Genomic DNA, 26,744 nt, shown 5'->3' with positions numbered 1-26,744 from the left:
CTATTTTCTTCATTTCTGTAGGCCTGCACCATTAATATTAAATATGAGCCATTGACTTATAAATTTCACAGGATCATAAAATAGTACGATCTAGTGCTGGCTCTCTAGTAGAGTTATTTAATTATTCCCTGCTTTTAGCATGAAATTAAAGGTCTCACAGTCTGCCTTCTGCTGCTTTTCAGGATTGAATATGGTGGCAATTCCTTGTCATCTCAGTTATGCTAAACTATAATAAGGGACAACTGTTATTACTATTCCATTCATAGTGTACAAAATAATGCAGGTTTTAATTCACAAGCACTCACTCTGCTTATAAATGTAGTGTCTCAGCCTAAAAGGAAAATGTCTTAAATTGTTGTGCTTCTGACAATGCATCATTCCCTGAGCAATCCTTGCAACTCTTGGTATAAGGTCTAAAACCTCTAATGTTCTAACTCGGAGGCAAATCAGACTAGCAGAGTTATGCTGACATATTAAGAACTTTAGTGTAAAGGACAAAGTTATAAAAAGATAAATCAATCATTAGTTACACATGCTGGCTGGAAAAAGAAGCATGTGAACAAATTTGTGCAAGTGTTCTGCTGTGGTTTGATAACAGTTGCAAAAGGTTGACATTAAGTCTGATCTTTTTTCAGTTCAGCTGAGCTTTGGAAATACAAACACTGTGTTATTCATTAGTTACTCAATAGCAAGTGACTTCCAGCATTTCATTACTTTTTTTTACAGAAAAGCATGTGAGTTTGAAACCGCCTTTGGTGTGTTATCAATTTATTGGCATCCTTGGCCAAAGTACTTCAACAGAAGGTGGATAGATGCCCAAGAGGTTGCCTAAGGAGAGTTCAGTTGGAGGAAAAATCTGGTCTGAGAGAATCTACCTTCTGCTGCACACCAACAAGTACAAACCAAGGTAAGAAATTCCAAAATAGACAGATCTCACAGTTGCTCAGTTGTCAATTATAAATACTGAAAATGCCTAGAACTTGGTAGCAAACAGATTATTCTGTCACTAGTGCCATACAAATTCAGATTTAAACTCTTCCAGGAGCAAAGAGATAACAAAAACATATATTAACTGCAGAACGCAGCTGAACAATTTGCCAACTATGGGTTAAGCATATGGCGCATTCAGAGACATGGCTGTTTGAGAAATTCTGTTTCAGGAAATTTGACTATCAATGCTACATTTATTTTCATTTGCATTTACTATTTAATGTACAGCCAAACTGTGTCCACAAAATATACACAAAAGTAAAGGTAAGTTCAGCGAAAAGGTAAATTTTTTCTGTTGATATTTCCACACAGTGCATTAGTAAGTGCTTGCCTGTTCCCTGGGCTGAACTACGAGAGAGACCTTGATGCAAAATTAGGTTTGTAGCACTCTTTTTTTTGGTGCACCATAGGTGCTATTTTGATTATAAGATGAATAGTCTGTGTTTGTGGCCCAAATCACACCAGATGCCATTTTGATATGTATGCAGCTGACTCCCACAGGAAGTATGGAGAGACAGCAAATTGTGATGTCAGTTAGTATACGATGCTAATTTGATAACAGCACTGTCATTATGGAGCTCAATGCACTAGCTACCAATCTTGCACATGTGAGCATGTGCTTAGATGCAGGTAGGACCACCCAATGAGATTATTTAAAAAGGACCATCAACTTTCTAATCTATCTTGCAGATTGATTTTTTACTGGCTTTTGATTCAATTGGTATAAATATCTGGTATTTTCTAAAGTTCACTGCAGTCTTTAAGTTTATAAAGGATGGTGCTTCACCTGATATTCTTTGATATTTTCAGGAGCTTATATTTCATTCCTTCGCTATCAACAGCACAGTAATTACTGTGTTGTTTGCACAATTTAACCATGTTCCCTACATGTAAATCTAAATCCTTGATAATATATCAGGAAGAGAACTGAGCCTGGAGGATCCCACTACATACAACCAACAGGTCCCCAGAATGTCAGCCTGCTCCTTGTCACGTAGCTGGTTTTGGCTCCCATTTTGCAATTTCCCCTGGATCCAGTGGGTTTTTACTTTTCTGATTAGTCTGTCATTTTGGACCTCATTATTTGTCTTGTTAAAATGCACATAGAATAGGACAAATGCACAGCATTTGGAGCAGCATTCTACTCAATTTCCTCAAAGCTACAGCAACAAAAGATGCTTTTGGACACCCCAGTGTCAACCCATATGGTCACTGGTATGGCTGTCATATTCTCATGACACATTTTCTACCTTGCTCTATTCTACATGAAACAAATCTCTCCTCATATCATGTATACCCTCTGAGATGTTTCTAATTATGAGTTTTACTTTTTTGTGCACTGCCTCCCCCCTGCAGTTTTACCTCGCTTCTGAACGAGCTGCAAGCAATGAAACATGACTTGCTTCCCTCCTGGAGAAGCAGCTTTTCCTGTTTGATCGGCAATCACCCTCCTGTGAAATACTGAAAGAACAACTTTTGCCTTGAGCCTTACATAGCCTTTTGTGTTTAGGTTGCTTTGCATAAATATTCAGCTTCTTGATAATCCCTTGATTTCATAGTGCTGTATGACTACAGCAGTGGAATTTGAATTCAGATCAAAATCTAAAGATTAGACCAGTTATTTTAATAATGGGTGGTTAACCAAAGCTACATGAATAACACTCTGCAGACACCTCTAGAAAGTCTGCTGTGTTGTTCTGCTATGGCTAAAGTTATCCCTGCTGTAATTTTCCCTGTTTTCTGTTCTAAGTGCTTACAGTAATGATACTGTGCATTCTTAAATTTTTTATCCTCAGTTTCCTAAGCCTTTGTCCTGAAAGCCTTTTCATCCCTTTTACTTTTCAAACTCATTCAGCCATTTTGACTCTTCCCAGCACAGACATTCCCTTTGTTCTACACATCCCTCCCCCACCTTCTCTCCTACTGAAAACCTACTTGCATCTCCTACTTGCACCCCCCACCTTCTCTCCTCGTTCTGACGCAGGTCACAAGCCAAAATGTTAACTGTTTCTCTTTCCATAGCTGCTGCCCGACTTGCTGAGTTTTCCCAGCATATTGTATTTTTGTTTCAGATTTCCAGCATTTGTACTTTTTTTCTTTTTCAGACCTTTTACTAGCATTCTGTCAACTTTCACGTATACGTCTGGAATCTGTCCATAAATACCCAGCTTGTCCTGAAATATCCCCCACCATCTGCACAGTGTAATTTCTCATACTCATTAATGTTAGTCTCCATCCAAGTGTCCATTGTTGTGGTTCCTTTAAATTTAATACCATCCTGTTCTGCCCTGACTTCCTGTTCTCTGTAGTCTTAATGCTCCCATGGTCTTGATCACTGCTTTAGCCATCATATTCCACCTGCTCCCTCTATTCACCCTTCCATGTCCACCCCTCCACATGCACCCTCGTAAAATTCCTCCCCCCCATTCAATTACAACTGAAACTTCAAGCTCTCAGTTGCCAAGCTTTTAGCTTTCCACTAGCCACTGTACCTCATTATCTGTTAGTTTGCTCAACCATTCTCTCAGTCCACCTTGTCCCACGCTAATCCTTTTATTGTCTCCTGTCATAGTTTCTCCTCCTGGTATGGCCTCCACCTTCATTCAAAGTCCAAAGATCATGGATGTGAGTCTATCTGCCACACAGCCTTTTTGACAATCCATCACCAGCTTTATTCAGGCAGCACTAGTCTTCACTTTTCTCTGTTGTCTACCATCAACCATTTTTTTTTAAATCCTTCCCTCGTGTTCCTTCGATTCTCAGTTCCAACAACTGGCAAGGGCTTCTTTCTCGTCTGGTTTCATTTGTTCCTTCCTCGGCACGGTAGCATAGTGGTTAGCACAATGCTTTACAGCGCCAGTGACCTGGGTTCAAATCCGGCCACTGTCTGTGAGGGGTTTGTACATTCTCCCCATGTCTGCATGGGTTTTCTGCGGGTGCTCTGGTTTCCTCCCACATTCCAAAGATGTACAGGTTAGGAAGTTATGGGCATGCTATGTTGGCGCCGGAAGCATGGCGACACTTGCGGGCTGCCCCCAGAACACTCTACGCAAAAGATGTATTTCACTGTGTGTTTCAATGTACATGTGACTAATAAAAATCTTATCTTATCTTATCCTCTTCTTGACACCTATCAAAGTAAATCTTATGCCAAGCTTCTCCCTTTCCTAGCCCTCGAAATTAATACCTTTCCTGTTCAAAATCCACATTCCCCAAAACCTCTTTTCTTGCTGTGTTTTGAAGAAGGTCGTCTTCTTATTTCAATTTCCCCTTTCTCACCAACTTTTATTGATACACCATAGACAGCATCCGATCTGGATGCATCACGGCTTGGTGTGGCAACTGCTCTGCCGAGGGCCACAAGAAACTGCAGAGAGTTGTGGACACAGCCCAGCACATCACGGAAACCAGCCTCCCCTCCATGGACTTTGTCTATATTTCTCGCTGCCTTTGTGAAGCAGCCAGCATAATCAAAGATCCCACCTACCCAGGTCATTCTGTCTTCTCTCCTCTCCCATCAGGCAGAAGATACAGGTGCCTGAGGGCACATACCACCAGGCTCAAGGACAGCTTCTATCTCACGGTGATAAGACTATTGAACGGTTCCCTTAAACGATGAGATGGACTCTTGACCTCACAATCTACCTTGTTTGACCTCGCCCCTTATTGTCTACCTGCAATGCACTTCCCTGTAGCTGTGACACTTTACTCTGTATTCTGTTATTGTTTTTTATCCTGAACTACCTCAAAGCACTGTGTAATGAATTGATTTGTACGAATAGTATGTAAGACAAGTTTTTCACTGTACCTCAGTACAAGTGACAATAATAAGCCAATACCACTACCAATACCAAACAAGCTGAAATTTTCTTTCATCTTCAAATATGTGCTCATGTCTCCAACAACTTGCGCCAAAATCTTTCCATGGATCCTGGTCTGCCAAAATGGCCCTGAGCTCACAAAATGACATTCTGTGACTGTCTATACTCCTTGTACTCCTTGATCATGTTTCAGTTGTTGAAAGTCAGCTGTATTATCCATATTATGCTTCATTATTTAAATAAATGGGATCATGCTCACCGATTGTAGCCAGATAACTCCATTTGGCTTCTCTCCCTGCCCTATATCATCACCATGAGTTTCAAAGGATTTATCAGGAACTCCCTCCCTTTCTTCGTCCCCATGGTGCTCCTTAAAGACATCTGAAAACATATGACACACTGATGACAATAAGTTCTGTTGCTATATCACCTCCTCCACTGCCTCTGTTTTGTCGAACCACTAGTGGGATAGATAATCTTAGATGTGCTGATCAATGCCTCTCAGATCCACTGCCCCATCTCACATTCTGTGTGCAATTGCCAAACCAGCTCTGTATCCTTTCCATTATAAGAACTATGCACTTGCATCTTTACATCATGATTTGAATTCATACCTACCTCACCCCATGCATCAAAGAATCTCTCATCCAAATCCTTGTCTCTCATTAACACAACTATTCTGAAACTTCCCCAGCTGACATTTTATTTGCCTCTCTCTGTAAACTTCTTTGTCAGCTGTTGTCTAGCTTGATTTCTGTTCCTGCTCATATTTTACCCTTGGCCCTAATGATATGTATTGACTCCTGGTCATCCCCGTATCACAAACTTTAAATTCTCATCCCTTTATTTAAATCCGTTTGTGGTCCTACCCATTACTATCTCTGTAACAGCTCTACCAACCACGATTTCTCAGGGGCAGGGTAACTAAATTTTTTTTCCTTAAGTTGGTACATTATAAGGAAAGTCATTAAAATAGCTTCATATTATGTCATGTTGAAATTAATAAGAGTTTTACTTCATATCAGAGAAACTGCATAGCATGAAGATTAAAGCAAGCAGTAAGCACTATGATGTAAAGAAAGGGTTTGAACTCTCATTAACTTCCATTGGGACTACATGAAAGTTTATTCCTTGTTTCTGGCAGTATTTATTTAAATCCAGAATGCACTTAAGATATATTTACCATGGAAAGGATCTGATCATTCATTTGTAGCCTTGAAGATTAAGCAACCAATTTCAATTAGTACACACAGTCCTGCTTAATTACAGGAGACAGACAGGAAAAAATGCCTGCTAACTTTGGAAATCAAATGATCACGTGAATATAAGTGGATTTGATTTTCTACTACCACAGGAGTCACTGAAAAGAAAAGTAATTCACTGTTGTAATAGTACAACGCTGTTTGACATATGACAATTTACACATGGCAGGGTCCCACAAAAAGTAGAATGAGTTAAATGATCAGTTAATCATTAGTAATGATGTTGGTTGAGAAATAAATGTTGGGCAGGACACTGGAAAACTTCTTATTCTTCTTCAAATAATTACTTCCTACTCATTCTGGTGTTTGAACAAACAACATGTATTAAAGTAAATCTGATGATCAGATCTTTGACTAAGGTCACTGTCAATTCAGGCTGAACTCAGCAGCCATGTATGTTTGTAGTCTTGCATCAACAGAAATAAACCTATTAAATATGGTTATGGCAAGGGCTGTACTGTTTTTATATTATTTTCTTTATATGAGATGTAAACTTTTATTTTCATGATAGTACTCAAGCACCTGGGAATGGAGTGATAACAATGTTTTAGCAAGTCTAAGTACATTAATTTTCACAGCTAAATTGGGAATAATTTTAAAATAACTTCCTAAAATCATGCCTGAGTTCATAATATATACCAAATGTAATGAAATATGCTTATTAAGCGGAAATGAATACTTTTCACAAAGTCACTAGTGAATAACAGTATAACATCCGTAGTCCAGCTGTTGAAATAGATTTATCCCATTTTCAGTTTTAGATTTATTATTCAATGGAGATATCAGAGGTAAGAAAAATTAAGATTGATGACAAAACTGGCTTTTATATAGATCAATCTGATGGGTAAGTTTTAACTACTAAAATATTGAGGGTTCCAATTTTTGTTGTGAGTTCTGGATAGAATTTCAGATATATTTACAGGCCTGATTGACAATTGCTTTCAGCTACATAAATATTGTCTGCATTCATAAGACAATATTTATGTAGCAAAAACATCACTTTCAAATATAAAACAAATAATTAACAATAAGTTTATGTCATAGAGAGTTCATATGAAATATATTTTAACAGCTTGTGAGTAGATAAAATTGCAACTTAAAAAGCTAAAGGGAGGATGTAAGGAAAAACCCTTTCATACCGTGAGTGGTTATGATCCAAACCTCACTGCCTGAAGGAGTGATGGAAAGAGCTTCATCCAGGGCTTTCAAGAGGAAATAGGATAAACAGTTAAGGGAAAATAATTTACAGGACTACCAGGAAAGAGTGAGGAAATGGGACTGTTTGGATTTCTCTGCAGAGAGCCGGTCTCAGTGAGTGAAATGGCTGCCTTCTATATTGTGGTGAAACATTGATTATAACTTGTCTAATCTTTTACAGCTGAGTTTTAAATACATGGCTAGTGTCTATCCATCTTTTAGGAGAATTGCCCTTACCAGTTCTTGTCAATTGTCTCTGGCTGATGTAATGAAGATTTTGGAACTGTCGTTCCTTGTGACATTCTCCAAATAGTGGCAAACCAGGTTCAAACAAAATCCTCTTTCTCATATCCTGAAAGTAATAATTCGGACATGCTGGATTTCAATTATCCCTCCCATACTGATTCTGGAAGGAGCAATCAACCAAATGCAAATTCAACCAGAGGTTGGTAAGTTCAGCATTAGATTCCCTGCCAAGCCTGTTAGCAGGGAGACCTCAGTAAACCTTTTGCATTTACCAGAGCATTCTTCCAACCAGCCACTAGCTTTGACTACCTGCTAAATGTCTTCTGGACAATGACTAAGTTTTAAAGAGGAAGTCACCAAAGTCACACCAGACAAAAACAATTTTTGTTACAGCATTGTTCTTTTGCACATCTGTGTTACAGAAAATTTGTATTATATGTGTGTGTGTTTTTATTTTCTAAGGATGAACTCCAAGAATATGCTGAAGAAAAGCCCAAAGGTGGTTGTAGTTGGAGCTGGGATAGCCGGTGTGGGAGCTGCTGGAAAACTAATAACACAGGGATTAACTGATGTTCAGATTATTGAGGCTTCAAGTCAACCTGGAGGGCGGATCAGAGCCAGTCTGTTTGGTATGGTTAATGAGACAGAAAACACATGGGAAGGTGGAAATTAAGTTATATAAGGCCAGGTTTTTTAAACCTTCACCGAGGTACAATTAAATGAAGGAAGACATCAATAATTACTAAAATTAAAAATAATTACCCATGACTTTCTGTAGCTCAATAATGCAGATTTTTCTGACAGATTTAAGGCATACTGTTCACAAAATGATGTGTATATAAGATCTATCAAAAAATCAAAATGCTATAATATTTTCACTTTAACAAGAGAACAATGTCAAAACATGTGACTCTCTTATGCCTAAGCAACGTGTGACTTGAGATCAAACTTACACATTTTTCCTAACTCATTTGGTGGATTACTTCTAGACAGCAACAAGTACTAGATCACAAATCAAGAAAAAAGTGTGAATTGAATTCCTTTTGTGCACAGATGACAGCCCTGACATTTGAGCCCAAAAGCTTAAACCTGAAGTTTACCACTTCTTTAAGCTTTCCACTAATTTGAAACTAGTTCTTCTGTCAGCATCCATTAGCCTGGCTATTCTTTTATTCGTGATTAAGAAAACAAATTTGAAACTCATGCAGTTGATGCGAATACCTTATGCTTATCTGAAGGAAGTATATTTAGTTATCTTGTACAAATGTATGTAGGATTCGTCACTCATTTATTGGCTCCATATACTATGTATATTAACATCAGCACTTTACACTTTGATGGGAGATAAGTTTCTAGGTAATCATCTTTTTAATATCTATTTATAATATTCCAAACTAACACTTCAGAAAATCCAAATTAATTGCTGATATTTCCTTCACTCATTTTGTATGTAAATTATTTAGACCAGGAATTATATCTTAATTAAAGTTTTTATTCTCCACACAGGTAAATCAGCCATTGATGAAGGAGCCCAATACATTCATGGGGCAAGCATGAAGAACCCTATTTTTCAACTGGCCAAAGAACATGGCCTTTTATGGGAAACGCACGATAGATCTGGCTCTGAATTGTCAGTGCTTACTAACATGCAGAAGCAGCTGGATCCTGATGTCATTAAAGAAGTGAAGAATCTAGCTAGCAGTATACTGCGAAATGCTCATCTTCTTGCTGACCAAAAGGGATATACACAAGCGAAAAGCCTTGCTGATGTCTACCTGGAGGAAGTCAAAATGTTACTCACTCAATGGGATGGTGACCACATTGACCTGAGAAGACAAAAGCAGGGTTTGCTGAGCATGTTCATGAAATGGCAGTGTGTTCATCTTGCAACAGATGGGCTGAGTGAAGTATCTGTACACGAATATGAAGAATATAAAAACATCGACGGCGATGACAGAAACTTTCAAGGGTTAGTGAAGCACATTTGAAACTGTCTGCAAATGATTTTATATGATGTTTACTAGCTATGATAATCTTACCTTTTATTTGGGTGTAGTAGGTCTGGTACCCTAGGGATTATGATATTGAATCGGCAACCCAATGGCACAGTCAATGTTGATCATGAAGTGAGTTGAACTCAGATTTCAAAATGTGCAAATTTGTAGCCCAATACCAGCAAATAGTCAAGTTTCTGTAAACCCAACTAATTCAAGTGGGAAGAAAGAATCTGTCACTCTGGCCTGATCCGATCAACATGAGACTCCAATTCCATGCTACATGACTGACTTTGAATTCCTTCAGATGTTTTGGGGATGGGCAATAAATACTACCAGATCCCAAGAACATTTAAAAATACCTAAATATTGCATTAGTTCAATGTTTTATTTCTTTAAGCTTCATTGAAATCATTGAAATTATTGAATGTTTTAGTTATGTGGATATATTGTAAATATATACATATCATAATATATCTCATAATGCTTACAGATAATTATGATATACACAATATATTTATAAATATAATAATATACACAATTAATTAGCACAAAATGAGACCTTTATGTTTGAAACAACAGGAGGAGAATAGTTGAAAAACACTATGATGCTGGAGAAACTCAGCAGGCCAGGCAGCATCCGTGGAGAAAAGCAGGTGGTCAATGTTTTGGGTCAGGACCCTTCTTATAGGAAAGGGGGAGGCTCAATATATAGGAGGGAAAAGCAGAGCAGTGATAGGTGGACAAAAGAGGGGAGGCAGGGTGGGCACAAAGGTGGTGATAGGTAGGTGCAGGTAAGAGATCTCCCCATTGGTTCCTGCGAGCCATTGGGCACGGAGGTGGTTTAAAGAGTCGTGGGAACCGATGGGGTGATAGGTAGGCAGGTGCATGGGAGGAGGGGAGATCAGATCCACCGGGGGATGGGTCAAAGGTAAGGAGAGAAAGAAAAAAGGGGTAGGAAAAAGAGAGAGAGGGTAGGAAAGGGAAGGAAAGAAAAAGCATGGTTGGGCATTTTGAGTGTGGGGAAGGGGTGAGGGGATTACTTAAAGTGGGAGAATTCAATGTTTATTAGGTTCCAAGACAGAAAATGAGGTGCTGTTCGTCCAGTTGCACTTGGAATTCTCCTGGCAGTGGAGGAGGCTGAGAACTGACATATCTGTGATCGTGTGGGAAGGGGAGTTGAAGTGACTGGCAATGGGGAGATGCATTTATTGAAGGCACTATTGTGATATTGGCAAATGCAGAATCCAATTTGGGTGTAGCAGAGCATCCTAAACAGTAACTGATAATCGAATGTTTGATTTTAATGAACAATCTGAGTTATGGACAGCATCATCGGAAAAGTCTCTGTTCCTTTAAATGTGTATTAGGGCCTTTTCCATCCATCTAAAAGCTAGACAGGACCTGAAATATGACACCTCTGACAAATCAGCAGTACAGTAATGATGTGTTGTGCTCTCTGGAATAGGACTTGAGCTCATGACTGATGCAAGAATGCAACCACCAACCCAGGGCCAATTCATTATCCTTAATAGATAAAATTTAAACTTATCGTGAAATAGACAGACCATTTAATATTGCTAGTTTATCAGCTATCTGAAGAACGCAATGCTAAATTAAGCTCATTAATATATGTTAATTCAGACACTAATTTTAACTGCAAATTGATAATAAGTAGGTCATTATAGTTGAATTAATGTGGCTTACCAAATTGCTTTTTTAACAGCTCAGTTATTGTCAATTAACCCAATCTGCTTGCAGGGTCAATGTATAAATGCTGGTAATATAATTCGAAGGTTGATAAATAATTATTTCAGTAGCGTTCTTGTCTGACCTCATAACTGTTGAAAAGTTAGTTCTTTAACTCAGTGTCTTGTGTAGATCTTAATGGAAGATTGGTGGTGTAAATGCTGAAGTCATCTCAACTGGTTGATGGCAGCCACTTCAGCTACCCAGATTTGGGCATCATTCATTCCTACATGTAAATTGCTGAAAGATGCCAAGAGTCTAAAGATGATTCAGAGGAGTTCTAACACTGAACATAGTTAATAGGACAGGCTCCAAGAGTTTGGTCTATTTACTTTAAAAATACAACATGATTCTGAAGTTTTTAAACTATTAAGTCTTGTAGGATAGATTATTTGAAATAGGGGTTAGGTACAGCAGTCTGTCCAAAATCTGTGGATTGGGCAGGTTCACTGCAGTCATTTGAAGTGAACTTGGCAACTTCCTGAGTAGAGGGTATTTACGATTAGAGAAAGTAGATGTTAGCAGCTGATTTAATGATAGATGATGAATGATTGCTGTCAACAAGAGCCTGCCTTGATTGCAAGAGGAAGTGTTGAGAGCGGGGGGAGAGGCTGGAGAATTGAGAAATTTTCCAGTACTTTTTTTTCATGTGGGAAGAAGGAATCTGTTATTCTTGCCTAATCCAGTCACCATGAGCCTCCGATTCCATGCTGCGTGACTGACTTCAGAGATTTAAACACTAGCAGATCCCAACAGCATTTAAAAATACTCCTTCACTCACCATGACCACCACCTCCATGACATATCCCAGGAAATTGTACAGTTATAGAGTATTGCATGTGGATTTACCTTGTGTGGATGGAAGTGGCTTGAACGGATATTCCTCCCTTTCTCATGTTCCCAATTCTGCTGCAGTGACAGAATACTCTGTTGTTCCAGGTTATTCCCCACCTTGCTTCAGAAATTGCTGGAGGCTATTCCAAGAGAGAAGCTGCTGCTTAAGAAGCCTGTTAAACAGATCCTGTGGAATGGAAGTTTTGAGTCAGAGGATGGTTCAATGTATCCTGTCAGGGTGGTGTGTGAAGACGGAGACCACATTCTTGCTGATCACGTCATTTTTAGCATTTCACTGGGTAATTATAACAACACTACACATGGTGCAGGATTAATAATGAATTTGTTCACTATGATAAATTTAGACAGTGCTGAGGATATGGATTACTAACCAAATGTAATAGAATCATACAACATGGAAACAGGTCCTTCGGCCCAACTGGTCCATGCCGACCATGGTGCCCACTAAGCTAGTCCCATTTGCCTGCATTTGGCCCAAATCCCTCTACACCTTTCCTATCCATGTACCTGTCCAAGTGCCTTTTAAATGTTGTTAATGTACTTGCCTCAACCCCTTCCTCTGGCAGCTCATTCCATATACAGACCACCCTCTGCGTGAAAAAATGCTCCTCAGTTTCCTATTAAATCTCTCCCCTCTCACCCTAAATCTACGCCCTCTAAGTTCTTGATTGCCCAACCCTGGGAAAAAAGACTGTGTGCATTCACCCTCTCTAAGCCCCTCATGATTTTATGCACCTTTGTAAGATCACCCCTCATTTGTCTACACTTCAGTGATTAAAGTCCCAGCCAGCTCAACCTGTCTCCATAACTCAGTCCCTCGAGTCCTGGCAACATCCTTGTAAATCTCCTCTGCACTCTTTCCAGCTTAATGGCATCATTCCTAAAGCAGGGCGACCCAAACTGAACACAATATTCCAAATGCGGCCTCACCAGTTGTGAACCACAGTAATTTCTGCAAAATTTGTGGCTACCATTGTCAACTGTATTATTAAACCATAAGCTTCAGCATCCTGGGATGCTGTTGTCTGACCTTACATATAATACCTAATAACCATAATGCTGGCACAGGTGTGGGCACTATAGTGAAATTGGTAGCACATCTTCAAGGTCACGTCCCAAGCTGACTCATGTGCACTCCAAAGTGAAGGTATTTTGAGATCCTTTCCAGGAGGCCACCACAACCTGTAACATGGCAGAGGGTAGCTCTTGTTGATTGTGAAGCTTCACTTAAAAACCAATGAATCAATTTCTTTGATCTTCTAGCAGGCAGTGCAGATGTCTCACAGTCCCAGTACAATCCTGACCTCTGGTGCTCTCTGTGTGGAGATTGCACATTCTCCCTGTGACCCTGTAGGTTTCCACTGGGTACTCCAGTTTCCTCCCACATCTCAAACATATGCTGGTTCATAAGTTAATTGGCCACTTTAAAGTGCCCCTAGTGTATGTGAGTGCAGGGGGAGCTGATGGACATAGGAGAGAGAATGGAAATAAGTGGAGGAATGGAATTTTTTGTAAGTACTCTTACAGCTGGCATAGACTTGATGCGCCAAACGGCCTCCATCCCTGTCATAAGAAAAATCTGAAATAATATTTTACATGGTACACATCACACTAAAGTGGCATGAAATACATTGCTCAATCAATTATGTTTGTACCCTCGTGGTCATACATGCATAAACCCACCGTAGCAAGTTCTGAAATTGAATGCAACAAATCTAACTGTTTCTGGGCTGATACAAAGGAAGGGCAAAGTCACTTGGATTGTCTACAACTAGAGGACACAAATTTAACTGGTGAAGAATACTGCAATGAGATTTTGTTTAACTATGCCGTGATTTACTATGATCTTGAATACATCACAAATGGATTCTTTTTTTTCTTTATTCATTTTCTAGAATTTAGGCAGTGCCAACAAAGCCAGCAATTATCGCCCATCCCTAATTGCCCTTCTCGAACCACTGTGGACCTTCTCCAGTGAAGGTACCCTCATTGTGCTATTAGGTAGGGAGCTCCAAGATTTACAGTGAAGTAAGAGTGATAATATATTTCCAAGTCAATATAGTGTACAATTTGAAGGGGAGCCTCCACGGGTTGTTGCTCCCATGCGTCTGTTGCCCTTGTTCTTCTTGGTGGTGAAGGTCATAGGTTTGAGAGGTGCTGTTGGTGTAATCTGGACAAATAACTAGTACATTTTTTAGAGGGAACACACTGCAGCCTCAATGCACCACTGGTGGAAGTAATGGATTTATAGAGTGGTTGATGGGGCGTCAATCAAGCAGGTTGCTGTAAAGTGATTGATGTTAAGCTTCTTGTTGATTCTGCAGTGATGCCCTGGGGGTTGGATAATTGACCTCCAAAAAACACAACCATGCTCCTCTGTGCAAATATGATTCCAGGTACGGTAGTGTTTTGCCTTTGATGCCCATTGCTTTCAGTTTTACCGGGATGCCTTTATATCATATTTGGTCAAATGCTGCCTTGCTAGCACTCTCATCCCGCCATGTTTGGGCCAAGGATATGAGAAGGTCTGGTGTTGAGTCGACCTGGCAAAACCCAAACTGAGCATTGCTGAGTAGGTTATTGGTAAGTACCATTTGATAGCATGTTAGTGACAGCTTTTACCAGTTTGCTGTGATTGAGAGTAGATAGCTTGGGGAATAAATTAGCTGGATTGGAATTGTTCTGCTTTTTGCTAACAGGACATGCCTGGATAATTTTTCTCATTGTCGGAAAGATGCCAATGTTGTAACTAGTGATTTGTGAATTCCGTAAGGTAGAATTTCCATTACCCAAACAGCCGTAATGCAGGGGTCACCTGTACTGATATACATTCCTATTGAAGATGCAGCTAGTTCTGAAGCTCAGGTCCTCAGTACTAAAGCTGGGATACATTCTGGTGCCATAACTAAATAATACCAGAAAATGGTGAAAATGCTTAATATGTCAAACAGCATTTTTTGGGCAAAGGACATTTTTTGTATTTAGATTCAATGTTGTGATGACAGGCCACTGACCTGAAATGTTAATTCTGATCCTGTCTCCACAGTTGCTCCTGAAATGCTGAGTATTTGCAATGTTTTCTGTTTATATTTTGGTATCTGCGGAATTTTATTTGTTTTTATTAAAAGTGGGCGAGAATAGGGCAGCAAGGATAATACAATTAAAACTAAAAGGGATGTGGGATTAACAGAGATTAAGTGTTTTAATGGGTTGGAGTTGATGTTATAACATTAAAACTATTCCTGATAGGAAGCATTGCTGCTATCATTTAAGCCATTGTTTGTGAGCGAAAAGTGAACAATACTGATCAGTCTAGGAAGATAACCATCTGTGAACCTACTATTAGCACAAAGGTTCATTTTTAAGCAAAACATGTCAAATAAACACAACAGAAAAAAATGTTTGATATATTTATTTTAATTCGCAGGTTGTCTAAAGGCTAATGGTCAGTCATTGTTCCAGCCAAGGCTTCCTGAGCAAAAATTGAGTGCTATTCAAAGCATGGGCTTTGGGACAATGAATAAGATTTACCTGGAATACGAGGCCCCATTTTGGGATGAAAATACAGACATAATTGGATTGGTTTGGGAGGAGGAGACCCCATTGTCAGGACAGAAACCCAATCTGGCTGAGTGGTGGAAACGTGTTCCTGTTTTTCACGTGGTCAGACCAACAGAAAGGTACAATAAGAAATGTACTACCTTTGCATAGCATCTTTGTGTCTATCTCTGAATTGTCTTTAAGCAGTGCTTGAAATTCAAATGTTTATGACATATTCACACCAGGCATATTTTGCTGTATATTGGATCTTGTGTAATGAGTGTGTAGAAAATTAGACCATATATATGTCCATTTTTCAATGATTCTCCTTTCAGGCATTATTTTGCTGCCTAAACACTTGCACTGAATTAAATATCAACACAAAGGCCTGATGTTACAAGCATTTATAAAATCAGTGTAATTTTTGAAACTAAAATAATATTTACTTGAGATAACATATTATTCAATTTATTTTTTTGATAAACCTCAGTACTTTAGGAAATTTCAATGAGATGAAACATGACTTTATAAAAGATTTGTTCTGAAGTGGAGGTTAAGGATGTTCAGTCAAAATTTGTTTCAACCCTTTTGTTATAAACAGCTCCAAGATTTTAACCATGCATTTTTCTAGGTCCCAATGACAACAAATTTCCTGACCACAGTCTGCCAGTGTTGGCATGTGGCATCCAACACTCAAAGTGACATCATCTATATTCAGCACTTTAACAACACAAGGTTATTGGAAAGCATCCTTAAGGAATGGCTCTTGAGAAGCATTTGTTTATATTGCTGCATTAAGCTATTATTGGAAGCATTAAACAAAGCAAACTGAGTACACAGTACTTGGTGCTTCTTGTTAAATCCCTTCATTTCTTCAACACATCCTGTGGCATTGTCATTTTCAAAAAACAATTGTACCCACAGGAAAGCAGAAGGCATCAGGAAATTCCAAATAAACATTGAAATACTATGCAATGTTATTATAAAGATACAGTTTCCAATTAATCCTTCTCCTCATTGCAAAAGACTGCCTCATTTCCAAATCCCATTCCCTCTCCACAGGAGCATGTGTAAGGGGGGGGGGGGGGGTATTCCCCCATACCCTAAATAATCATCTAAAGTCAATGTGTATAACATGAAGGACATGTGCATGCAAATGTTCTTCTCATAACATTAAGGGCACAAATTTGTATTTGAAATTCTTTGCAATCTTAAGCATCTGAAGTTTAATTTTCTCTGAACATAAAACCGCCAGCCCCGATCCTCTGGCATGAGTAACTTGCAGAATGAACAAATAATTGGCAGCTGAGGTCTAACATAGATAAGTGTGAGGTGATACATTTTTATGAAAAGAAATAGGGAGGTTATTTACTACAGAAAGCGCAAGTATAAGTGGGTAGAGAAATAAAGGGATATTTAAATATAACTAATCACTAAAAAGTTGTGTCATGACTTATTAAAGCCAGAAAAAAAAAACATACTGAGCACTAGGAATATTTCTAGTTGGGAAGTTATGCTGAACCTGTTTCAAACCTAGGTTGAACCACACTTACCATTCTGTATAGGGTTCTGGTCACCATATTATAAAGAGGACAAAGAGGCACTGGAGAGGTTGTAGAGAAGGTTTACAATAAAATACCAGTAAATTGGAAAATTCGTTTATTATTGTCACATGTACTGAGATTCAGTGAAAAACTTTGTTTTGTATGCCATCCATACAGATCATTTCATTACAACAGTGCGTTGAGGTAGAACAAGGGAAAACAATAACAGAATGCAGAATAAAGTGTTACAGCTACAGAGAAAGTGCGGTGCAGGCAGATAATAAGGTGCAAGGCCATAATAAGGTAGATTGTGAGGTCAAGAGTCCATCTTATCGTACTAGGGAGCCGTTCAATAGAATAATAAGGGGGTATACAAATCAGGAAAGGATGAACAGCCCAAATCTTTTTATCTGGATGGAAGCCAGGAGTGACTGAACAGAAGTCTTTAAAATTCAATAAGGTTTTGAATGGAGTGGATGGAGTGGAAGCAGATAAGGAAAAGTGCATAACCAAACAATCCAATAAAGAAGTTAGAAGAAACTCCTTTACCCAAAGAGTAGCGGGAATGTGGAACACACTGCCACAGGGAGTGCTTGAAGCAGATGGCATAGATGTACTTAAGAGGAGGCTGGACAAGCATATGAGGGAAAATAGAATGGAGAGTTACGTTGAGAAATTTAGATGAGGAAAGCCAGGAAGAAGCTTGAGTGAAGCACAAATGGCAGTATACATAGTTGGGCTGAATGGCCTGTTTCTGTACAGTATATTCTACATAATCTTGTTCAACAGAAGCAACTTTCCATAAAACATGTTTTTTGAGCTTTGATAGCACTGTGGATAAATATACCATTGTGTATGATGCTGAGCTGTCTATACCAGGAAGATCTTGAATACTAATTCTGTCCTGAGTTAGGTGGCACATTACAAATGGTCCCAAAATCATCAGGACAGGGGGTTGGGGGGGGAAGGAAAACAGCCATACGTTGTATTGTTCCCCAGAAGTCCCTGTTAGAAAATGCAAGTAGAAATGCTGATAAAAATAAGATGCCTTGCCTGTAATGGCATCTGATAACAATGACATATTGATGTTCATTGACTGGCCTTACGAATTATGAATGACAGTAAGGTTACTGAATTGTAGTGTTCAGTAGAGGGCCAATGGGGGGAAACAGTTTACAAAATGTAGGATATTTATATTCTGTGTTATGATTTAGCATACACCAATATTTACTACTCAACATTTATAAGGTATTGTTTTTCCATTCTTCCAACCAAATTGATTAACTGCTCATTTTCCAAAATTATTCTCCACCTGCCTTCTTCTCCACCAATGCTTGCCAGTTTGCATCCTTCTGCACTTTTCCACCCAGCTTTGTATGGACTGCAAACATGAAAACACTGCACCCTATCTTTCAATCTGTCTTAATATAGTTTTTGAACAGTGAGCAGAAGCAATACTGTTATTTTACTTCACCACTAGAATCAAATCCAGTAGTTTAAATATAACAATGGCCAGCATCATCTGGCTGGTCCAAATACTCTTATTCTCCATGGATTATTCTATTAATTCTATGTAAAATTAGGCAGCCCATACCACTGTGAACACTGGAATAATTTGCATAATTGTGTTTATTCTGACAGTAGATTGATCAGTTTCATTCAAAGTTGGGTGTTGAATGATACGGAAAATCATTTATGAAGTAGCGTGGAATGATCTGGCATAGTTGGAATCGAAAGGTTTTGTGGAGAATGGATTAGATAAAGTCCTTAACCATGCAGTGAAACATAAAATGAGCCCTTCCTATCAGAGCAATCAACTGTCACTTAGATAAATCCAGCGTTATCAGTGAAATCAGCTGCACATATGTGAAAAGCACTCTTCAATGGCACAGAGTGCCTGTTTATCCTTCTGTTATGGATTAACAGGAAGTATTATTCTAGGTTATCTGCTATACTTTACGATTAAGCAAAGGTCTTCATACATAGCAGTTAGAAGCTTGGGTTAACGTAGTATGCTATTGAGTACAGCAATGAGAATGCATTGGCAGTAAGTGATATAGATAAATTGGTTTTGCATTTGCAAGGAATTTTTTAACATTAAATGTCCAGTGACTACAGCTTGCTGTTTGCTTTCAAAGATATGGGCACGTTCTTGTGGGAACAATCTCTGGAAAAGAGGCAGAGTTTGTAGAATCACTGAATCTGCAAGAAGTGGCTTCAAGTTTCACTTGTCTTTTCAGACAATTTACAGGTATGAATTGGAACTTTTAGGAATATACCCTGTCGTATAAAAATATTAGAATACATGCACTAATTGGGTTAATTTCCTTGGTTACTACAAACCAACGGCCTTTTTTTAAAAAAAAATAGGTCTTCGTTGAAGGATAGTAGATTTGCAGAGGGCTTGAGAGAATTTTTTTTTAAACACCCAGAGGGTGGTTGAAATCTGGGATGTATTTCCTGAGGAGTTAGTGGAGGCAGGAACTCTCACAACATTTTAGAAGTGTTTAGATGAGCTCTTGAAATGCCAGAGCATAGAAGGCTCATCTCGAATCAGGATGAGTATAGATCGGTACTTGATGGCCGCAGGGACAGGGTGTGTCAAGGAACCAGGGTCTATGTTGCATGATTCTATGACTTCACAAGTCTTTGGATGATAATTTTCTAGGCAGTAGTTCCATTAATGTTCAATCTTAATAGCGAAGCTCCCACAAGAAAATGGTAATTGGGTTTCTACACTTGGTACAAAGGGAAGTGATAATGAAACCTCATTTAATCCCTTCTGGCCTCCACCCCCTCACAGACATTCCCTCTAGTTTCTCTCCCTACAGGTGCCTTATGACCCACTGAACATTTCCTTCATTTTCTGCTCATTTCAAATGTGCAGTGTCTGCCATATTTTGCTTATGTTTATAACCCTCCAGGTAGCGTGCGATCCAACCTTTCGTCTGGACTCTGTGACAATCCTGCCCCTGCATTTCCCTGCTGGAGCACCTGTGGGAGCCGTTGTACTGGATGCCTTCACTCCGCAGCTCTTCCATGAAGCTCAAGTGGCAACCAAGCATCCCCCCCCCCCCCACCCCCACCCTTTACCCCAATGGCCTTTCACAGCTCTCTGCAGCCAAAGACCACTTTGTGTTTAAAAATGTTTGATATTCAGAGACACAGCTTAAATGATGAGGAAAAGAAATATATAGGTAATACATTCAGTTAAACTAGTGTATATTAATTCACAAGATAGAGTGAAATAAAGAAAAATAATCAAAATGTCCATTTGTGGAGTTCAGTACTGTCCAGATATCCTGGTGGTGAGTTTAGTTGCAAAGCTAAAAACCAGATGCACTCAATCCAGCCCAGTTAGGTTATTCACTGGATAAATGCTAATTTGAAATGTTGCTGGTTTTTTCTGAATCCTTTTTAAAAATGCCAGCTACATGGATCAAGCCTATGTACATCTTACACGCAGTGTCTCACCAAAGGATTGTGCAACAATGTTCACCATCACTCTGCAGTTCCAGACTTTATTACAGGCAGTGACTGACTGTGGGAATATGGATAAGTCACCCGTGAAGCAGCAGAGAATGATTTTGTATAGTTGCAGTAAAAAGGTTTACCTGAAAGTATTATTCTAGTTTATCTATCTTTGTTATTTAGTTAATATTGTAAGAACATTGTAGAGAGAGTTTCATCTTTCATACAATATTTTCTCACTATTTCTCACGTACTCTGGCTTAAAAAACATAAATAAAAAGCAGCCACCTTATTAATTAGAAGTGATAACTAAATAAATCATTTTTCCATTTTGTAAAATGTATACTAATTCTCATCTATTTACCACTGGGATATTTTCTAGGAAGATCTTCACTACCTGAACTAAAGAATGTTTTTGTAACAAAATGGTTCAGTAACCCTTATACTCGTGGCTCCTACTCCCACATATCCATCAATTCAACTGGTGCTATGATAGACCTGCTGACTGAACCTCTACCACAGGCAACAGAGGGAAGTTCTTCTCCGGTAAGTCATGGCATAGGACATGCTAGTGCATAGACCGAAGCAACTTTCTTGGAGTCTTGTTTGGGTTTAAAGTATACTTTCTCTCTCGAGCCTGCTTACCTCCTCTACTGTTGGTATTGATAAGTGTAAGACTGCCCCTTACCCTCCAATTCCTCATCATAACACCAGAGCTTTGATGGCGAGTCACTACGGGCTATTCAGTTGTGTCTGGATCAGTTCCTACTCACTGCAAGTACTTGTGCACATTACAGCAGGAGTCACAGAACAGAGCGTAAATAAAAACCCAGATTGATCTTTTATTCACTTCTTCCCAATCAAAACTGCTAAAACCGATAGTAGCAAAACCTGTCTTTGGTAATACTTTTTATAGATTACTGATTCATAACTCACAAGCATTACATGCAAGATTCCATTTACAGACAATCCCTATTTCAGAGAACATGGCTGTAAATAACCCAGTCCTTGAGACGTTGATGCTCCCACACTGATAGGAAATTCCAATACATCATACTGTACCTCTCCACAATAAATATGTCCAAATCATTATCTTGCATGATTTGAAATGACATCTTGCAGCTAGGTACAAGTGTTCGATTTATGAATATACAATTTATGAATTTTTGCTATTACACTGTTGACCCTGTGATATTTATGAAGCTATATTTTGCTAAAAAGTGTAATACACCATGCTCTGCCCATGGGAATTTATTATACCAACATTCCACAATATTTTGCCCAGACTTTTCAATTGACAAAATTTTAACAAAACATTTTCCAGATAGGTTTGTCTTCTTAAATCAAGAACAAGTACTATTCAATTAAATCCACATTTTAAGTCATAAAGTTCAAAGCTTCTATAGAATCCTGTGCATACACATTGGGGATAACCAGTTACCAGTGCACACAAACTCAATGCACTTGTTTGTGACTGCTAAATTCTACAGTGACATTTTTATTACAAACATGATGTGCTCTGCTCTCCTCTAGCTCTGTGTTTGGGTGTCATTTTATAGTGTGTTGGTCCAGTGCCTGTTCTTCATGTGCCAGTCTCAAATGAATATTCGGGCAGGAAGGCTAAAGCAGACAAGCTAAATCTGTTTTCAGAAAATTGAACATTTGCAATCACTGATAACACTTAGGTCAGGCATCATCTGTCGAAGAAGAAACAATTAGCGTTTCAGATCAGAGAACTTTCAATATGAGGGATAACCTGAAAAGGGTCTCAGACCCAAAATATTAACTGTTTCTCTTTACATAGATGCTGCCTGACCTGCTGAGTGTTTCCAGCATTTTTATTTTAATCTGGCCCCTTATACTGTACATCTACTGGAGCTTAATTAACAATGAGAACCGAAGTCATTTTCCCTCTAATTCTGGGACGACAAAGCCAAATCTAGGAGTCCATTTTGCTTTGGATGAGTTCTGCTAATTTACACCTTCCATCAAATCTAAGATTTTCCTGGCCTGAATTGCTCTGTTTTTTTTTGTGACAATTTCATTGGATGTAGTTTTGGGAAATCTGGCTCCAGGTCATAAATTATACTTACCTCATCCACCAAGGTTGTGAATGAGGCATTCTGGGGAATCACTGCATTGTAGTCTATTGAATGAGGCTAATATAACTAGCAGAACCTCTTGCTGTGGGTTAAATGGAAAATATTGCATTCATTCCAATGTTGTCATCCCTGATATTGATGAACATTCATCATATCACCATGCACTCTGATTCCAGATGTTGCAGGTTTTGTTTGCTGGTGAAGCAACACATCGAAGCTACCACAGCACCACTCATGGAGCCCTGCTGTCTGGCTGGAGGGAGGCAACTCGATTAATTGATCATTACTCCACCAAATGAATCTCTAAAGTCGAAAATCTGAATCCAAATACTTCATTTATTTGATTTACTGCATTAAAGATTAATCACGTTTTGTCTAAAAACCTTTCAAGGACAAAAGAGACAATTTCAAGGATAAAAATCAGTTCTGCTTAAGAACAATATTTTAGACATAGACCAAATCTCACCATGAATTTTAACATGCTCTTAAGCCAAATAAAGCTAATTACAATTTAACTCATCATTTGTTCTAACCAATTTGATATCAAAAGTAATTCACAAAATTGGAATCTGGAATAGTCTGCAAAATGAAAAATATTAACAAGTCACAGAGCAACTGCAAGGTATTCCAAAGGAAGAATTAATGCATTTAGGAATAAGCTTCCACAAGCATAGTGACTTGTTCTTGTCCTTGAGTTTAATGATCATATATTTGTAATTATTGACTTACAGAATTTACATTAAATCATTACCAAATGAAATTCTCAACTACTTAAATTTTGGATATCCTGATCTACCCTACTGTTTGTCAACTTTGATCCTGCATATATTTACTTGCTAATGTGAATAAAATCTTTTGCAACTAATGTATTTTGTATATTCCTGCTCAGTCATTATCACAGACTCAATTTTCCTCCTTTACCCTCCCCTCCCCCCCTAAGTAAAAACTGTGCCTCCTACTCATTTACCCAAGGTCATGTTGAACATTATAGCTCATATCTCTGACACATTAAAACAAAGATTATAATTGTACTGTACATGTGGTGATGCTGTGAAGTTAATATTATCTGACCAATTGGAGACAAGAGATTGCAGATGCTGGAATTTGGACCAACAAACAACCTGCTGGAGGAAGTGTGTGCGCGCACGTGTAGAATTGTCAATGTTATGAAACCTGCATTAGGACTCTCTTCCCATTCTCTTCCACCACCCCCCCCCCCCCCACCAGATCCTGCTCAATCCAGAGTTCCTCTAGCAGATTGTTTGTTATCTGACCAATTGACTGGCCTGGACCAACACCAGTGTTACATTATAGCCCATTCACTTAGTAATACCGGAGGACTAAGACATCCCACTCAGAAAATAGTATCAAAATACTGATCTCCAAATTAAGTGCAAACAAAAAAAGTGGAACAGTTGTTTTAAATATCACAGTGCTATAAAATTGAGATTATTAAATTCAATTTTTTTTTGCATTGAAGTGATGCAGTGAATGTGTTAGTAGCCCAAGAAAGCAAACATTAAAGCTTGAAGGCCCCAACCCTTAAGAGCACACCGTGCAGTTAACATTCCTCTCACCCTGCCTTCCTCCTATGTAAAATTTCAGACACAATCTCTGAAGAAAATCTTGACCATGATCTTTGATTTTATAGAATCATACAGCCCCTTTTTGCCCTCCTAATTTCTTTCTCAAGTTCTCTCCTATACCCCCTATAATCCTCAAAGGACTCATTCAATACCAATTTCCTATACCTGATATATGGTTACTTCTTTTCCCTGATCAAACCTTCAATATCCTTTGTTAACCAAGGTACCCTAATTTTACCATCTCTGATTCTTACCCTCGGACAGACATGGTCACTCTGAACTCTTACTATCTCGCTTTTAAACACCTCCCACTCATATGCTGTTTTCCCCTCTAGCAGCTGCTCCCACTCTGCTTCCACTAGGTCCTATCTTACACTACGGATATCCGCTTCCCCCAGTTTAAGGCCATATCTCAAGAGCCAACCTTATCTTTTGCTATAACTATCTTGAAGCTTACCGAACTATGGTCACTGTTGCCAAAGGGTTCTTGCACAGACACTTCCATAACTTGCTCATCATCATTCCATAAAATAAGATCTAGTACAGCCCCTTCCATTGTAGGACTTTCTACCTATAACTTCTTAAAGAAAAAAATACTGCTTCATGCACTCCATTCACTCTCTTCTCTCCCTCTCAGTACTTATGGTACCCATTTGTCCAGAGTTTCCAGTCCTCAATCTCTGCCAGTTTAAAATCAGGTTATTGCTCCTATTTAATCCCGTTTCTTACCACCTCCCCCCCCCCCCCAATTCTCAGAATAATCATTCTCTTCATCATCCTCAATCTCTCCCCCACAGTACAGTCAGTTCTTAATATTCCCCTACCCTCAGTCCCACTTCCCATATTTGTCATTCTCTCCATTAGTTCCACTCCCCAAGTTATCAGCGTCATTACTGTCACCTTTTTCTAACTACTCCCTGTACTACTTCCAATCCCGAAACTCCCACCTTCCAAGTTGTCGCTATTTATCTCTCAGCTGAAAATGTGTGCCTGAAATATTAGATGATCATGCATTAAATTTACCTGAAGAATGGAGTGCCATTCTGATACCAGGCCATGCAAGGATTCCTGGTTTGGACAGCCAAATATAAATACTTGAATCTCAGTGATCCAACACTAACTGTTGTTGAATGATTCCAGCAAGTCAGTTATTTGGCTTCCAAAAGAGTATTATTAAACTTGAAACAGATCTGAGGTCCTTCAGTTTTGGATGATCATAGAGTCGACAAAACCTGCAGGAAGCATGATACAGAACACAAAAATAATAGGTTGTATAGGTAGAGAGATTTGGAAGTATATAGAACACAGGAAGGTTATTAAAATCTATCTAGCCAGACATGTACTGTTTGTCATTCTCCGTGAGCTTGATTCACATTACTAAAGATGCAGAGATTGAGGAGGACTATGTTATAAACAGTGCTCCAGATGCTAAAGAAATACACAACAGAAAAATACACACAAAAAACAAAAATCAGAAAATAAATTTTTCATTAAGCAAGTAACAATAAAGGTGTTTACCAAATTAGTTGCAGAAATCAGCAATGGTGCATCTCCCTTGGCAAAAAAGGGAGAGTTTAAATACAATAGACTGGTCCCAAATCAAAACATGCAGTCATTTAATTGTCATTGTTTACTAACGGTCTTGCTGTACTCAACAAATGACTGAATGTGACTGGCAAAGTGTCCCACTTGGAATGTTTTTCTTGAGGGTTGAATTGATATGTATCACTCTCCCCCAAAAAAAAGCATCATAGGGAATTATTGCAATTAAGAGCTTATTTACAACCCTATTGATTTTGGCTTCTCGAAATCCATCACACAAACAATGTCATTCCACAGTGGGTCCAATACTAACAGTACTGATACATAAGCATATATTCAATACACTCAAACATCATTGATTGCCATGCTAGTTCAATATTGCAATATTAATTTCCTCGACAATGTGTAGCTGACAACTAAGGAAAATGTTTTCATCATTACTGAGTATTTAATTTTCAAAATGTTGCCTGCAGCTTCCATTAATGGAAAGCATGGGTTGGCTGCACATTCTCGTCTCTGAGGTTCACCTGCTGGGTGCACATATTGACATTTACACCTTATCATTCCCTACATTTTAAAGAATGTGAAACATATGGCTTCCCAATATGCTTTCCAGATGGGTCCTATATTAATAAATATAGCCGGTGGTGCTTATTTTTCAGAGAACAGAATCCCAATTGCTTTCAATTGTCCCTTTGGTGTTTTTGTATGCATTTCTGCAAGTTTCTTTTCTTCCTATGTACATTTGGCTTTTCTCGCTCTTTTGTTTTCACATCACCCTGTTCAATCTTCTATACATCCTTATCCGTCTTAGTTTAATTATCTTCACTTGCATTCTGGCCTCA

At 38.7% G+C, this 26,744-nt stretch overlaps 1 protein-coding gene across 2 annotated transcripts; it reads left to right on the top strand.

Annotated features, from left to right (window-relative positions):
• The first annotated feature begins 843 nt into the window (after positions 1-843).
• Positions 844-23,617, top strand: LOC127574877 (peroxisomal N(1)-acetyl-spermine/spermidine oxidase-like). 2 transcript variants are annotated; one of them, XM_052024352.1, is made up of 8 exons: positions 844-907; positions 7,979-8,145; positions 9,023-9,485; positions 12,199-12,392; positions 15,542-15,794; positions 19,337-19,449; positions 21,052-21,215; positions 22,948-23,617. In XM_052024352.1, exons 2-8 carry the CDS (start codon positions 7,980-7,982, stop codon positions 23,068-23,070), a joined length of 1,476 nt encoding a protein of 491 aa, XP_051880312.1. In that variant the 5' UTR covers positions 844-907; position 7,979; the 3' UTR covers positions 23,071-23,617. The 2 variants fall into 2 exon arrangements, with proteins under 2 accessions (XP_051880312.1, XP_051880320.1); XM_052024360.1 differs by lacking the exons at positions 844-907; positions 7,979-8,145 and adding an exon at positions 8,749-8,872.
• The last annotated feature ends 3,127 nt before the right edge of the window (positions 23,618-26,744 follow it).

The sequence above is a fragment of the Pristis pectinata genome, chromosome 1 (genome assembly GCF_009764475.1).
Source record: "Pristis pectinata isolate sPriPec2 chromosome 1, sPriPec2.1.pri, whole genome shotgun sequence".
Lineage (NCBI taxonomy): Eukaryota > Metazoa > Chordata > Chondrichthyes > Rhinopristiformes > Pristidae > Pristis > Pristis pectinata.
The sequence above is the reverse complement of the archived record's forward strand: the minus strand, read 5'-3'. Positions and strand labels throughout refer to the sequence as shown.

Bases quoted from the DNA above. Each gene is read 5' to 3' on its own strand.
- LOC127574877 (XM_052024352.1), top strand. From the start codon at position 7,980: ATGAACTCCAAGAATATGCTGAAGAAAAGCCCAAAGGTGGTTGTAGTT. The intron at 12,393-15,541 runs GTAATTATAACA...TTTAATTCGCAG, and splicing joins CATTTTTAGCATTTCACTGG to GTTGTCTAAAGGCTAATGGT. The intron at 21,216-22,947 runs GTAAGTCATGGC...CTCTGATTCCAG, and splicing joins CAGAGGGAAGTTCTTCTCCG to ATGTTGCAGGTTTTGTTTGC.